Source organism: Protobothrops mucrosquamatus, unplaced genomic scaffold, assembly GCF_001527695.2.
Source record: "Protobothrops mucrosquamatus isolate PMUCROS unplaced genomic scaffold, P.Mucros_1.0 scaffold579, whole genome shotgun sequence".
In the NCBI taxonomy this organism is placed as follows: Eukaryota; Metazoa; Chordata; class Lepidosauria; order Squamata; family Viperidae; genus Protobothrops; species Protobothrops mucrosquamatus.
In genome coordinates, this window is record NW_015386880.1 from 818,437 (window position 1) to 833,485 (window position 15,049).

A 15,049-nucleotide genomic window follows, 5' to 3' on the forward strand; every position below is an offset into this window, starting at 1 on the left:
GTTGTAAATGTGTTTCACATCACTGAATGGCAAGTATTTAAATTTACAAAGTAGCCAGTGTAGGAGAAAGAACAAGGCAACTCACTCCCCCTCTAAAAATATAAATTGGAAGCCACTCCATTTGACTGAGGAGGATACTATAAGCTGACACAAAGAGAACTCTAAAATCCCTATGAATGACAAAAAAAAAAATATTAAACTGGGAATGCAGGCTACCTATCCTATTGAGTTAAAAGAAGGATACTTGTCACAGACAAATTGTGCCAGACTAATCTTATCAGCCTTTTTGATAGAGTTATTAACATAGTAGACCAAGCCAAACTGCCAAATCTGTATAGCAAAACTTCTAGCACTATTTGAGGGGTAGAATACACACATGTGAAAGTGTAAATTATGAATGTCTATGGCAGGGGTTCCCAACCAGAGGTGCGAGATGATATTCCAGGGGGTGTGAAAACTTGGGTTTTCAAAATTATAGTGTACATGCATAATTTGTTGCTGTTATTTCAAACGTTTGTAAGTGGTGCGAGAATATATCAGAAGCGTTCTAGGGGCGCGGGGAATAGAAAAGGTTGGGAACCACTGGTCTATGGAGATTCTCAGTCATCCAGGTCATGGTTGTCCCATAGGTGCTTTTTCAAGAGGCAACTGGACTTTCTTGTTTTTCTTTGAAGATATTTCACTTCTCGTCCAAGAAGCTTCTTCAGCTCTGCTGTATGGTGGGGAATGGAAAGATTTCTTAGATCTGCTGAAAGGACTGTGTTATGGAACTGTTCTTTCTGCAGGATGTTTTCTGCACTGTGTCCCTTCACTGAAATCCTTCCATTCCCACCATCCAGTCAGAGCTGAAGAATCGTCTTGGATGAGAAGCAAAATGTCTTCAAAGAAAACCAAGTCCAGTTGCCTCTTGAAAAAGCACCTTTAGGATGTAAATGATGAAGCACTGATGGTGGTTAGAAAAGGACAACTCTAATGTAACAAGCTTCATGGATACCAACTGAATTGTATAGTTGTCCCCTTCAAATAGGCACCTACTATATTTACCATTACACGCTGATCACCCAAGGGAATTCAGACTTGGAGTAGCCCAACACTCATGGAGAAAGAAAATTAGGGATTGATATTTACACTATTAACACGTGAGAAACAGCAGTTCACTGGGCTTGGATTTCCCAAGTACTACATTCACTTCCTAGTAGCAACTGTGTTCTGTTTTAAAGCATACTTTATTTATTTACATTTAGCCAACCATGGCAGATTTCTTGAACCTGGCTTGGTGGAGCTCAGCAGCTGCATGGTGAGTCTTTTTCTTTTCTTTTTTCTTTTCCTTTCTTCTCTTTTTTCCTTTCTTTTCTTGTAGTTAATGAGATAAACTGCAGAAGCTTAGATGTGACAAAACACGAACCATTCTAGGATAGATCTCACAATCTGTTGCAGAAATATTAGTGGAAATATTTAAAATAGTAATTGTTTTTTAAATTTTCCTAGAAATCTACAAATTCATGTTTGTATTTTTGGAGAGGTTGTGCTTTCAACTTGGAGATGTCAAAACAAAATTAATTCAAAGAACCTCTTCTGTGTTGTGACGTGAAATTATTTTCTTTTACAGACACCTAATTGTTATTTCTTTCCACAAGGTCTTTATTTCAGCAGTTCCTGTATGGATTAGCCTATAACAGCTGGTTTCAAACAGGTAACAATCCCTATTTGTATATTTCTTTCAGCCCCCAAAGGATGAAATGGCAGGAGGAGGCACTATAAATTAACCGTAGCTGGATTAATATAGGAAGTGAAAATAAAACTAAATGTTAGCTGACTATCAGTTGCTCCTTCATTACCATGTGACTGAATATGTTACTGCTACAACTGAATTGTTCGGGTCTCTAAAAAACATCCCTCATCTTTGTGCTTTTTAATCTTGAGAAGCAAATTGTGACCTAGTTATTCTGAGTGCAGCTTCAGGGGGCTTTAGGGCACAAATATAAAATCTGCACACATAAATCTTCACCAGAGAATACTCCAATAAATCTGATCGATCATGCCCAAAAAAAGGAGTGCAGCCATCAATAAATGTTGCTAAATTGACCTTCTGCAGTGGAAAAAATAGCAGGTGTAAGTCAATTTCACAAGGTGAATTAGTTGGGAAGGGGAACACAACATGCTTTAATGTAGATTAGTAGAGGATAGCAGAATGAAAAGCAATAACAAGGTTGATTCTCTAGATTTCCCCATGCTGGCTAGGGAATTCTGCGAGTTAAAGTCCACACCTCTTCAAGTTATCAAGTTTGAGAAACACTGCTCTAGACTGAGCAGAGAAATGTTACACTTCTACAATAACAAATAAATGTCTATGTAGATGAGAAAAAACAAACAGTAAGGTAAAAGTGGAAATATAGGATAAATTGTTGAATCCCCCCCCCCCATACATTCTTGCACCGTTATCAGTAGCGGTTGGCACAAGCACAGCTTTAGAAAAGGCCAAATCCATCCGGATGAACTGCTTTTTAGATGATGTGGGAAAGATTTTAAAAATGTTTATGCTTTTATTTGCGACTCACTATATGTACTATGTGTCTAAACAGAGGATGTCTCAGCAGACAACATGGAATCCAAGGAGACCAGCTGCATCATGAAGCAAACCCAATACTATTTTAGTTCTGTTAACTATACCTACAACACCATCATTGACTGTGGAAATTGCTCTAGGTTAGTAGAAAGAATCCCTGTTGTAAAGGTTCAGACATTGTAAGACTCTAGTTCAGGGGTCCTCAACCTTGGCAACTTTAAGACTTGTGGACTTCAACTCCCAGAATTCCTCAGCCAGCTTTGCTGGCTGAGGAATTCTGGGAGTTGAAGTCCACAAGTCTTAAAGTTGCCAAGGTTGAGGACCCCTGCTCTAGTTCTTCAGCTCAGTCCTTGTAAAAAACAGTGGGATTAAGGAACATAACCACTAACAGGTACCAAAATTAGTGGTGTCTGTCATATAAATTATAGGATGCTTGTAACTGATTGTTTAGTGAAAACAGCAGACAGCTTCTGATGCCATTACACAAGATGAATGACATCCCAGTAAACATCAGTATTATGCTAGACACAAAAACTCCTGGGGAATGTTATGATGATATGATTCTGTTAGAAATTCAGTGGTTTTTTTTTTTAAAGAACTGCATTTCCTAGAATGCTCTGAGAAGTGCATATAGCAATAATCCTAAAAATATAACTTTAAAACTGTTTTCATGCTTCTGTTAGCATCAATAGATGCTTTGTTTTAATACTGATGGGAGGAGGAATGTTTATTGGAATAACTACAGGAGTGGAAATAGTTAATGATCTTCTCCATCCCAACAAGATAGGTGGGATAGCGCACCACTTTGGCAGAACTGGTAGCTAATTTTTTGTTGCCCAGGCCCAGAGAACCAGTTGTTCACATATTTGAATCCCACCACTGGATGGATGGATGGATGGGTGGGTAGGTAGGTAGGTAGGTAGGTAGGTAGGTAGGTAGGTAGGTAGGTAGATAGATAGATAGATAGATAGATAGATAGATAGATAGATAGATAGATAGATAGATAGATAGATAGATAGATAGATAGATAGATAGATAGATAGATAGATAGATAGATAGATAGATAGATAGGATAGAGATGATAGATGATAGATGATAGAGTTGAATGAGACAGCTATGATGGCTTCTTCAGAAGCTGAAGCTCTTTACTAAGAAAAAATGCTACTAGCAAAGCACTTCTTTGCAGACACAACTTGTAAATTAGATAGGCTAGTATAGGATAATAGGATAGCAGTACTTCTGCTTCTCTTCTTCTCTCCCTTTTTCTCCAGGCTGTTCCATGCACAAAGGCTTGCTGGGTCTAATCTTCTGTTTGTTGTAGCAGAAAAGCCAATATGCAATCAGTGTGAATCCACAAAACTTCTCCAAGCAGAGATAAAAGGTATTGGTAATCAGTTGTATTCCAAATCAGAAACAATATAACAGATGGGTATGCCTATTATTAACTGATGTTTTTTCTGGTGTATTTTTTATAAATATTACTTGAGATACTTTTCCCATAAGTAGTTTGATGTTCATATTATCACAAGTAGTTTAAACATACAGTCATCTGAACTCAAATCCATTACAATTTTGTAGACTATGTAGATAAATGTAAAAGGAAATTTTGTAACAATTTAAGACAAGCTACATTATATCAGACCAAAGGGCATCTGGTCCAACAATTTGTACCTGCAGTAGTGGACTTCTTGGTGTTCTCTGAGTTTAGTTGTTTGCTTGCAGACATTTTATTATCCAACTAGGTAACATCAGTGCTCAAGATACATCTCTCCTCCTCTATTATACCTGCAATAGCAAAACAGGTCTATGGAAAATCCACAACAGGCCATAAACACAATCGTGTTCTCCAACTCAGAGATACATTACATCAGATAGTAGAAGTAATCCAAAGTGGTCGTGACTAATTGACAACTAACCAATGATTAATTGCTCTGGAGACCCAAGAAAGGGAAGAAGGAACCTGCAGAACCTTAGTGCCATGTAGGACTTGCATGCAGAATTTTAACATGATATTGTATAAAGTTTATAAATATAGTTTAGATCAAGTTGAAGACAAACTGCCTAGAACAGTGATGGCGAACCTTTTAGAGACCGAGTGCCCAAACTGCAATCCAAAACCCACTTATGCATCGTCGGGTGCCGGGTGGGTGTGGCCCATTGGGTGGGCGTGGCTGTGATGGTAAGGGCAGACTGGGTGGGACTAAAAAGTTCAATCAATCAATTCCAACTTTGCAAGATCTTTTTTTTCCCCACGAGAAGTTGAAATTGACTGATTGAACCTTTTTTTTTACATGGTGGTGGAGGCCTAAAGCAAAAAGGTTTTATAAAACCCAGCTGAAGACCTATGACTGGGGCAATGGCGCGGGTGCCCACAGAGAGGGCTCTGAGTGCCGCCTCTGGCACCCGTGCCATAGGTTCGCCACCACTGGCCTAGAACCAGAGAGCTGCACTGAAAGACAGGAGCTATGCTCTCCTGTATAAATGCACACACATGTAATTTCCCTCATCCATCTCCACCCAACATCAGGATTCCTGCAAGGAAAGCAATTTCCCTCCTTTCCTCTCAAGCACCTTTCAGGAGAGAAAATGAATCAAGTGACAAAAGAAAGGCAGCACCTCCAACCAGTATTGTTCAAAGGGAGGGAAGAAGGATACTTCTTGCTCCGTTCCTCTTTTCTTTCCATCCCAAAGTGCAGTGAGTTGCTGGAATGACCTACTTTCCTGTGCTATAAGACAACCCAACAATCAGCTGACCAATATATTTTATGCATTACAATTTTTTGTGTATGACAAGCTGCTAGGGCAGTGGTGGCGAACCTATGGCACGGGTGCCAGAGGTGGCACTCAGAGCCCTCTCTGTGGGCATGCGCGTCATCGTCCCAGCCCTAGGCCTTCAGCTGGGTTTTATAAAATCTTTTCAATTTAGGCCTCCGCCGCTGTGTGTAAAAAAAAAAAAAGGTTCAATCAGTCAATTTTAACTTCTTGCGGGAAAAAAAAGATCTTGCAAAGTTGGAATTGATTGATTGAACTTTTTAGTCCCACCCAGTCTGCCGTTACCACCGCAGCCACGCCCACCCAATTGGCCACACCCACCCGGCACTCGACGATGCATAAGTGGGTTTTGAGTTGCAGTTTGGGCACTCAGTCTCTAAAAGGTTCACCATCACTGTGCTAGGGAGTCAAACAAAAGGCCATCTAGTCTATTTACTCCTTGTTTACAAATATTTTTATTTCTATAGGAGCCCATTTAAATATACTGGCCATTGAGAACTTTCACAAAAATAGTCCTTTCACATTTTGTTTTTCTCCCACCACTTACCATTTACATGGATACAATTACAGACTTTAGAGAGAGGAAAACAAAAACAAGGAAGGATGTGAGGAAGGACAGAAACCACAAAAATTAGGTTGGAATACAGGAGCAGTTCACTATTTGGAGATAATTTAATCTGTTAGCATTTGTATTCTATTTTTTTTAATCTCCTAATTCACATCATTTTAATCTGTCTAATGTTGTTTATCTTCTGCTTCATTTGGCTGATACGACGCAAAGCTCCTCCAGGAGATCGCAATCAATGTGAGCTAGTAGAGAAGCCACGTTACCGGAAGGGTCCCCGCATCTGTTTTGATTACAATGCAACTGTAAGTAAAAGGAGGGATAACTAATGCTATATATATGGAATGCGACATCTGAAATGACTCTGCTCTAGGGAGGAGGATATCCTAGGACAGTGATAGCGAACCTTTTAGAGACCAAGTGCCCAAAAACTGGCCCCGCCCCTGTCCATCCCCACCCCACCCCGCCTGCTCGCAGGGCCACTCACCACCTCCAGGGCCCGCCGCAAATCGCCCAGGCAGCCCAGCAACGCCATAAATTTTACTGTTTTCAGGATAAAGAATAAAGCACACCCTCTGCCCGCACACCACACCCTCTGCCCACGCCCCGCAGCATCAACTGTGCACGATGGAACGTGAGGGCAGAGTCTTGTGTACGCTGCCTGGCTGCCATGTCCTTGGCTGCGCTGCTTTGTGTGGGCCACGCTCGGGGGTGACTCTCTCCAGGGGGCTGCTGGTGAGGAGGGGGTCGTGGGGGGAGGCGAGGCTGGGGCAACGGCACGTGTGCCCACAGAGAGGGCTCCGAGTGCCGCCTCTGGCACGCGTGCCATAGGTTCGCCACCACTGTCCTAGGAAACTTAAAAACAATAGGCAGAGACTTTCCTTCTACTATGTAGGAAAATGTTCACTTTTTTAAAATAATTTTTATTAAGAAATTTTTAACAAAGCAAAAACCATAAAAGAAAATAAAAATAATAAAGAGAAATAGTAAATAGTGAAAAAAAAGAAAAAGGGAAGGGAAGGGAAGAAAAGGGCAAAATGAAAGGGAAAGGTTATAGAGAAGCTGCTTCCAGTCTTGGCAGTCATTATAAATACATCTATATCAGTGGTTCTCAACCTTTTTAATGCCGTGACCCCAACCGGTCGTAAGTCGAGGACTAAACCGGTCGTAAGTTGAGGACTAAACCGGTCGTAAGTCGAGGACTACCCAACCGGTCGTAAGTCGAGGACTTTCCCTGCCCAGGAGGGCCGCACATGAATGGTTCCGCCCCCTGCGCCGGCCGAGGCGTAGCTGGCAAGCAGCAGAGACGGAGCAGGCCGACCACCAGCTGGCCCAGCCGGAAAAGGGGGGAAAAATGGCGGACAAAAAAAATGGTGGACAAAAAAAATAGCGGACAGCCTTGCTTGGCGACCCCCATGAAATGGTCGATCAACCCCAAATGGGGCCCCGACCCACAGGTTGAGAACCACTGATCTATATTGTGCCTCTGCCTCTAGAAAATATTCACTTTCAACTGACAGAACGAAGGTTATTGGACTGTCTAGAACCATTAATACAGCTACTCTTTTTTTTGCTGCTTGTGAATTGTTTCTTTTTCTAAAGAAAATAATAGACTAGATGAAAAAACAAATGTGCATGACAAGAGGCATAGCAGTACCTACACCCGATGCAATTTTGATGAGTTATTGTATGTATACATCATAAAAGACTATCTGAAAGAACCTTTGAAAATTAATTCTTAAATAAATGCTGCAAAAAATGAATTTTAACTTTTCTTTGAACAAGACATTTGTCTGGATGTCCTTTTAATCTCATTGTGCTTTATTCTTTATCCTGAAAACAGTAAAATTTATTCTTTTCCTGCTAATGAATCTATGAAACTTAAGTTTATTCCAGAATCCTAGATATTCAAAACTGTTCTAATAGAACAAGGAATAGAGGAGATAAGGCCTTGGATAATGCACAAATTTACTTGCATGATCATTTTCCTTAAAACGAAATTTAAAAATACATATAGCAAGATTCAGCAAGAAAACAGATATATATATATATATATGAGTTTCAGCAAAAGCAAGTATTCTTAAAGAAACCTCTCTCTCTCTCTCTCTCTCTCTCTTATTTCTCTAGGAAGACACCTCGGATTGTGGCAGAGGGGCCTCCTTCAGACCTTCCTTGAATATCTTGTTATGCTTGCAGTTACTCCTTCTCTATTTGACTGCAAGTCACCATTCGCTGCCCTTGGCATTTTGCCTTTGAAACGCCCATTTAGCTTAACCCATCCTTTTTATTTTATGCACATCATCATCCCCTCCAGACTTGCTAGAGGATGACTTCTGCCTAGTCCCATCAATTCTGGCTGCACCTTGGCATTCACTCATGAGGATTGTTGCTTTCTTTACTCAGAAGTCCAGAAGCTGTTCTTATTTTATTTTTTTTTCCTTTTCCTCCATCAATCCTTGCCTTTCCGGTGTCTCTGCACAGCAGATTGTGCTAAAGAGATCTTTGAGATGACGAGGGGAAGCATGGACCACCGTGATCTTCTCCACACAGGGAACATTCTTGAGCTTTGATTCATTGTTCCCCTTTCCACTCATTGAGCTGTTGGCCAAATACAAAGAATATGGCCCCATGATTTTATTTTTCCATTGAATCTGTGGAATTCTGGGAGACCTTTGTTAGTTTTCTTGTGAAGGACTTTTATTATGGTTTTAAAAGTATTTAATCAACAATACTGATGATACTATTTTGTCTCAAGTAATGTACCTTACCATTCCAATAATGAAAACTGCAGAAACAACACCAATCATTATAACCGAAAAAATGGATAGTCTTGCCAAATTGATTCTATAACCTAGCAAACCTTCCAGCCAATTCCAGTAGCTTTTCAGACTCAAAGTAATCTTATAAGATCACCCCAATATCATTCCACCCAATTCACTATGAGTTTTCCAAGGCCATTGTTATTTCTGCCTTTCAATAGGTGGATCCCATCTCCAATCAATGATGAATTATTTTCATCCTAAACAGTTTAATCTAGACCTTTCAACATCTGATTTCCAAACATTAAGCCTGAAAGATTAGAGCATTTATTGTGAGCAAGAAAGAAACATACACAAATGCAGAGGATATCACTTGAATTTTAAGGTCGGAATTATTCATTTAAACTGCTTATTCTGTAAAGAGGACTTGAAAACCAAGCAGGGCAGAAAGAAGAGAGTGAAGATCCTTTTGTATACCGTTCCAGTAATCCATGTAAGGTTGGAGGATGCAGCAACTGAGACAATCTTTAAAAAATGAATAGCAAGATAGAATGCAAGTAACAATTATGGTTTAAATCCAGCAGCCCCCGTTGAATATTTTCCTGCTTTCCCATTTCTTATTTGAACCAACTGAAAAAACATAATTACGTAGCTATTTTAAGAGCTGTTCCCCCAAATCACTATGAAGTCTTAGTTGGTAGCTTTGCCGTATCCAATCTTTAAGATAAGCCAATTATTGAGATGACTTAGACAAAGATGAAGTCTCTTTTCTTCAGTTTCTTTTCTTCTAAATTTTAAAGAATATTGTCCACCCTAGTGGAGGCAGCACTGTGTGCCAAACCAACCTATGAAGATGATAGCCAAAGTTTTTCTTCGTAGACTTTGTACAGAAACCTAACTGTATGCTTATTGTTTGTGTACTTGAGCCTGGAGGAAGTGAAAATGTTCTGCTTCACAATGATGGCTGTTAAAATGTCTGCCACTCAGCTCAGACCCCAACAGAGCACCTCTGATGACTCTGCAAGCGTACATTTCACGTCTGGAATTATTTTAAGTGGTTGCAACTATTGAAGAATTAAAAGAAAGTATAATACTGGAATTCATCAACTGGTGTCCTAAAAAAAAATGCCTGTTTTTAGGATTTGTCTTGAGCAGATTTCCAGTCTTTCTGCCTGTTAATATATGATAATAAGTACATCTTGCTACATACTATGAACTGAAATGCCTGCAGTCCCCTGACAATTCCGGAAGATCCTTCTCGTCAGCCAAATATACCCCACTGCACTGCCTCTACACTTGAAATAGCCAGCAAAGTGAGAAGAATCCTGTTTTGTTTCATTTCATTTCGTTTTGTTCCTGCTTGATGTTATAGGAGAGCCAGAACCTTCTGGGCAATATGGGGAACTGCAGACCAGTATGATGCAACTTCATCAAGGAAAAATTGTTGGTTGCAACGCCAAGAACTGCATGAGTTTTTTCCCTCTGGCACAAGGGTGATTGCTGTTACAAAAGCCTGCTAAAATATTGTACACAGTGATGCGTTCATTTCAACTTAATATTCTTTAATCCAGACTTCTTTTAATCCAAACACGCCGCCTGTTATGAATTATTCAACTGTTATGAATTTCATTTGCTTTGTTACAAGAAAATCTGGAAAGCAAACTGTAGGTCATAATTACTTCAACCTGAAGTTTTCCAAAGAGGAAGACAATCCAGTTTGATTAACAACTTCAGATTCTGTTTGAATCAAACTTTCTGTGGTCTTAGTATTGTGGTTTAGTAGTAAACCAGGATTTTGGAGAAAAGCCTTCTGATCTCACAACTTACATGTTAATTCAGCCTCTGCCATTTATAATGACCCCACCAGTTGTTTAATTGAAAAAAATAGTGCAGCTTGGAAGGTGTACAATTGTTGAATGCAACCCATTCCTCAGCCAATACTACAGGCATATCAGACAAAATTATTTACTGATGTTCTTAGAAGTAAGATTTCTGTGGTCCTCATAATATAATCTAAAGAGTCAAAAGCATAATACCTCTGTAATAATTATGGCTGCAAAGTGCAAATATGTGGTGCTTGGAACTATTGTAGGAAAAAAATACTTGACAAATCTGGAAGTAGAACCAATGATGCACTTGCTTGCTTTTCAGTAAACTTTGCTCTTGAGACTAGGAAATTCTTAATCTCTCAAAAGCTAACTTCATTCAAATTCCTTTGTGTACATATAACCCTCCCCCAAGTGAATCCTTGTTTTCAAGTAAGCAACTAAAAAGACTTCTCCTTCCAAGTCTGCATTTTTTCCAGACTGCTTATACACACAACAATTGCACTGGTGCTAAGGATAGTAGTTCTGCTTAATTGGCTTTGTATAGATTTCTACAGAAGTAAACTGGGAGATTATAAATACATAGCTCTAACTAACTCTGATGTATGGTAAAGATAGTGCCATTATTCCTTGTGTATACTACCAGTGATAATCAATTGTGCTGGTTGTGAATACACTCTCAGAATCTCCCTGGTCTCTTCTGAGCAGAAACTACAAAATTGTGCCAAATTGTGTGATTGTTTTGTGATGTGGGCAACTGTCTGTAGTGTGCTTGCTGAAAACCCCCAGATTCATTTTAAGTTAGTCTGAGTAAAACCTCTTGTCTTCCTTATGTCACTTTGTCTGTGACTGTTTGGCTAGTGCTCTGGAGCCAGTATATATTCATCAACAACAGATATTCAAAGTGGGAAAAATTTGGAGCACAGAAAGTATATATGGAAACGATATTGGACCTGAAGTGCTTCTCATTCATACGAGAAGCTGATTGGATAACATGGCCTTTCCCTGCTTTTGAATATCTTACCACTTCATCACTGTTAATGGCCATGATATACTTCTTGGTCAGCCTCTTTGTTCCTCCTAAATTATTCAAGGTCAAAGCTAAAATTTGCTGGGGTTGAACTGGTACTCTCTTCATTCTTGGCTTTTGGCCGATGCCCTCCAAGATGTTGGGGGAGGGGTTTGTTTGGTTTTAACATATCTAATGAAATTTTATAGTCATAATGGAGTACATTTTGTTGTTTACATACATATACATACAGATGTATTTATGTACGTAATAACCAAAGACAGGTTAAAAACATACCGTAAGTGGTTCTATAATGGTGCAAGTATATCTTGTAATTCCTATGGGGTTTTTTCCTTCCTTGAGGTGAGTCTGTTTCCAGATATCCTTATTTTAAGAGGACATTTATGTCACTGCTGAAAGCACTGGTTGGGTCCTCTGGCTTGTTTCTTTTTCATACTAGATTTAGAATTGCTTGCTTTAAAACATATTTTTAAAACTCCAATCATGTATATCTTTAAAATAATAATAACAATAGCTGTTGTTCTGAGTCTGAAATGCCAAGAAATCTGGAAGCAGCAGGGGAAAGATGGTTTGGTAGCATTATAGGTTCTAGCCCAGTGTTTCTCAACCTTGACAATTTTAAGGCATGGGGACTTCAACTCCCAGAATTCCACAGCCAGCAATACTGGCTGTGGAATTCTGGGAGTTGAAGTCCACATGCCTTAAAATTGTCAAGGTTGAGAAACACTGTATCTAGCCAATGACTGCTATGCCCAGGCAGCTTTTTTTACAAACGTATAGAACTGTTTTCTCCTGAGCTTGGTCCAGATTGGATAAATCACTGAATTGATACACCTCTGTTGCCATGAGAGATAATGACTCTCAATTTTCAGAACAAGTGTTTCTCTGGGAAAGCATTGCTCTTGGAGAGGAAAATATGAGCAATGCTGATAAAGAAGTCCCACATAACAGAGCTAACTTCAGAGGACCACTTATGGAACAGTATTATCCTTTCTAATAATTATAGCATTTGTTCAGCTTTAGCTGGAGTGTATTCACCTTCAGTTTTGGTAGACGTTTCATCATTTTTTTTTTAATGTCGGTGCAATTCTAGTTGAATAACTCCCTTACCATTAGTTGATTCTTAGACTCAAGTTCAGAAGGGAAAGGATATGGCAGAATGGAGAACACTGGAAGTGAAATATAAAAACAGACCCGCAGCAGAAGACATATTGAACTTAGCAAATTGTAGATATTGCCTTGATTACTACATATCAAACATGATTCAGCCTCTTCATTTATCAGTCAGGGAATCACTGAGTACCATGTCAGAGAAATGCTGCCCTGCCTCCAATTACTTCAGTTGTGATATATGCAAAAATCACTGGTTAGAAAAGAATGTCCTGTTATTTACCTATATGTTCAATGGTAATCCTTTCTCACATTTTTCACAATTAGTACAAAAAGAAAGCAACGTTTTGAGCAAACGTTTCCAGAGTTAGAGAATCAGCATTTGGAAGATGAAACTATGGCCCATTTTTCAATCCAAGTTTATTCCAATTTTTGGAGAGGGAATTGGGGTGGGCAAGATTGATGTTTGTGCATGAGCTAATCATATTGCAATATGTGCGGGTCTGGACAGAAATACTTTGCTCTTTCCCTGCTATTGTAGCAAAATTTGCCTTCTGAAAATGAACTCTTCAGACGTATGTGTAAATATAAGCTGAGCTAGGCAACAACCAGCTCTTTTGAAATAGTTGTGTAAACAGGAACTGGAATGTCCATTTCACATAATTTGTGTTATCTGCAGCTTATCTTAGAGTCTGAATGGTTGGTGCTATGTCCCAGTCAGAATCACTTGTATATTGTCATTAAGTCTTCCTCCAGTCTTTTTTTTCCCCCCACTGATGATGGATGAAGCTGGTATTGATTGATAGGGGAGGATACATTGGGAAAAAGGAAGCCAAAAGCATGACCATTTTGCTTCTATCACCTGAGGAAATCAGAAGTTTCATAGGCTGCACACAAAAAAAACCCATACAAGAAACAGAATGGTGATATTATCCAAAGCTGTAAAAGCAGAAAATATCGTTCTGAGGAAAGTAAAATATGATGAAACTGGAAGAATTAAAAGGAACATTCAATTGACATAAAGCATCAGCAAAGAAAATGTCATGTAATTATTAACCGTGCAAAGAATTATGAACTTGAATTAAACCAATTTCCTGAATTCAGAGAAGTAGGGAAAATGCTTTGGAGAAAATGAATCTTCAAAGAAGAGTCTCTAGAGAGCAAGGGACTCTTTATTTTAACCTTGTCAATCCCAGTTAGAAACTTTTTTTCTAGAAAAAGTAAAGGACTATGTGAAAATACATTGACCCTATGTGCTGAGTTCTTCATACAAAGACATATTAGCAGAGGTGAAACGTAGTCATTTTTCAATCCACCTATCATGCCTAATTCCTTTTAAAATCAGTTTGGACAAAATTTGTGGTAGAGTAGAGTAGAGAAGTAGGAAAGGAAGGGGGAGATCCATGATTCTGACAAGATCTTGGAAATTTGAATCCAAAGTCAAGGGATACAAGGTGATTCACTGATAATGACAAGGTTAAAGGTCATTTTGCTTGTAGCTTTTTAGTGTGTGTTTGGTTATGTATATGGGAACTGTGCTTTGACCAGATGGCTGGCTGTGTTTACCAGGAGTGTATGTAAATCTGTAGTCTAGTTGGGTGCTGCTCATCTGAGAAAAACAATGAAAAATATACATATCTATAAATATATATTATATTTTAAGTTAAGAAAATAAAATAAAACATCAAGTTGCTCTTCTTATAGCTGCTTGAATCCTATTCCTATCATTGTTCACTTAAAAAGCTTTCTTCCAATAATTCATTTTTTGTTACATTAATTTTGTTTTGTACAGAAGAGTTGAACAATTTTAAAAAAGACTAAAATCTTTGTAAAATATTGTGTGTGTGATTCCTTGTAAAATATTTTCAAATTGTTTATTACAGAGGATCAGTTATTAAATAATGTTCATATTTTCACTTCAAATGCAGTGGGCTTTTTCTTGATTATTAAATGGTAAAAACAGATGGGCAGATAAAATTCTCTTATAATTTGATAATTACTGTTCCTGTTTCTCAAGTCATAATTTTACTGAATGAAACAAAAAAAATAAGGCTCAATAGTTTTGCAATCTTATTTTAAGCTACTATCAGATTTCTGAAATGGGGCTTAATTTATGGTCCTCTGTTAATTCCATATTTGAACAAGAGTTATAAAGCTCTCTGTTTTATTTCTTACCATCAGCAAGCTTTGCAGCCATAGCTTCCCCCCCCCTTACTAATAACATAGGAAGAAACAGAAATAGGTAGTAGAATTTTAACATGATCTTCTAACAATTTTCCATCAGTCAGAGACTATGCCATATGCTGAAGGTTAATATTTGCAAGTCTGTGCCTTTTGTTTATAAGCAAACTTTTTAATGTACATTTCCATTTGCCAAACATGGCTGATTATATCACTGGTGAATATAGGAGGATATGATTT

At 38.6% G+C, this 15,049-nt stretch overlaps 1 protein-coding gene across 1 annotated transcript in view; it reads left to right on the forward strand.

The window, feature by feature from the left end:
• The window catches only part of CACNA2D2 (calcium voltage-gated channel auxiliary subunit alpha2delta 2), a 568,828-nt gene extending 560,669 nt beyond the window's left edge, over window positions 1-8,159 (forward strand). Inside the window, exons 33-38 of the mRNA XM_015817370.1 lie at window positions 1,245-1,297; window positions 1,638-1,693; window positions 2,583-2,706; window positions 3,838-3,947; window positions 6,120-6,208; window positions 8,031-8,159. Of these exons, the coding sequence (XP_015672856.1) occupies window positions 1,245-1,297; window positions 1,638-1,693; window positions 2,583-2,706; window positions 3,838-3,947; window positions 6,120-6,208; window positions 8,031-8,159 (561 nt within the window). The remainder of the gene's footprint in view (window positions 1-1,244; window positions 1,298-1,637; window positions 1,694-2,582; window positions 2,707-3,837; window positions 3,948-6,119; window positions 6,209-8,030) is intronic.
• The last annotated feature ends 6,890 nt before the right edge of the window (window positions 8,160-15,049 follow it).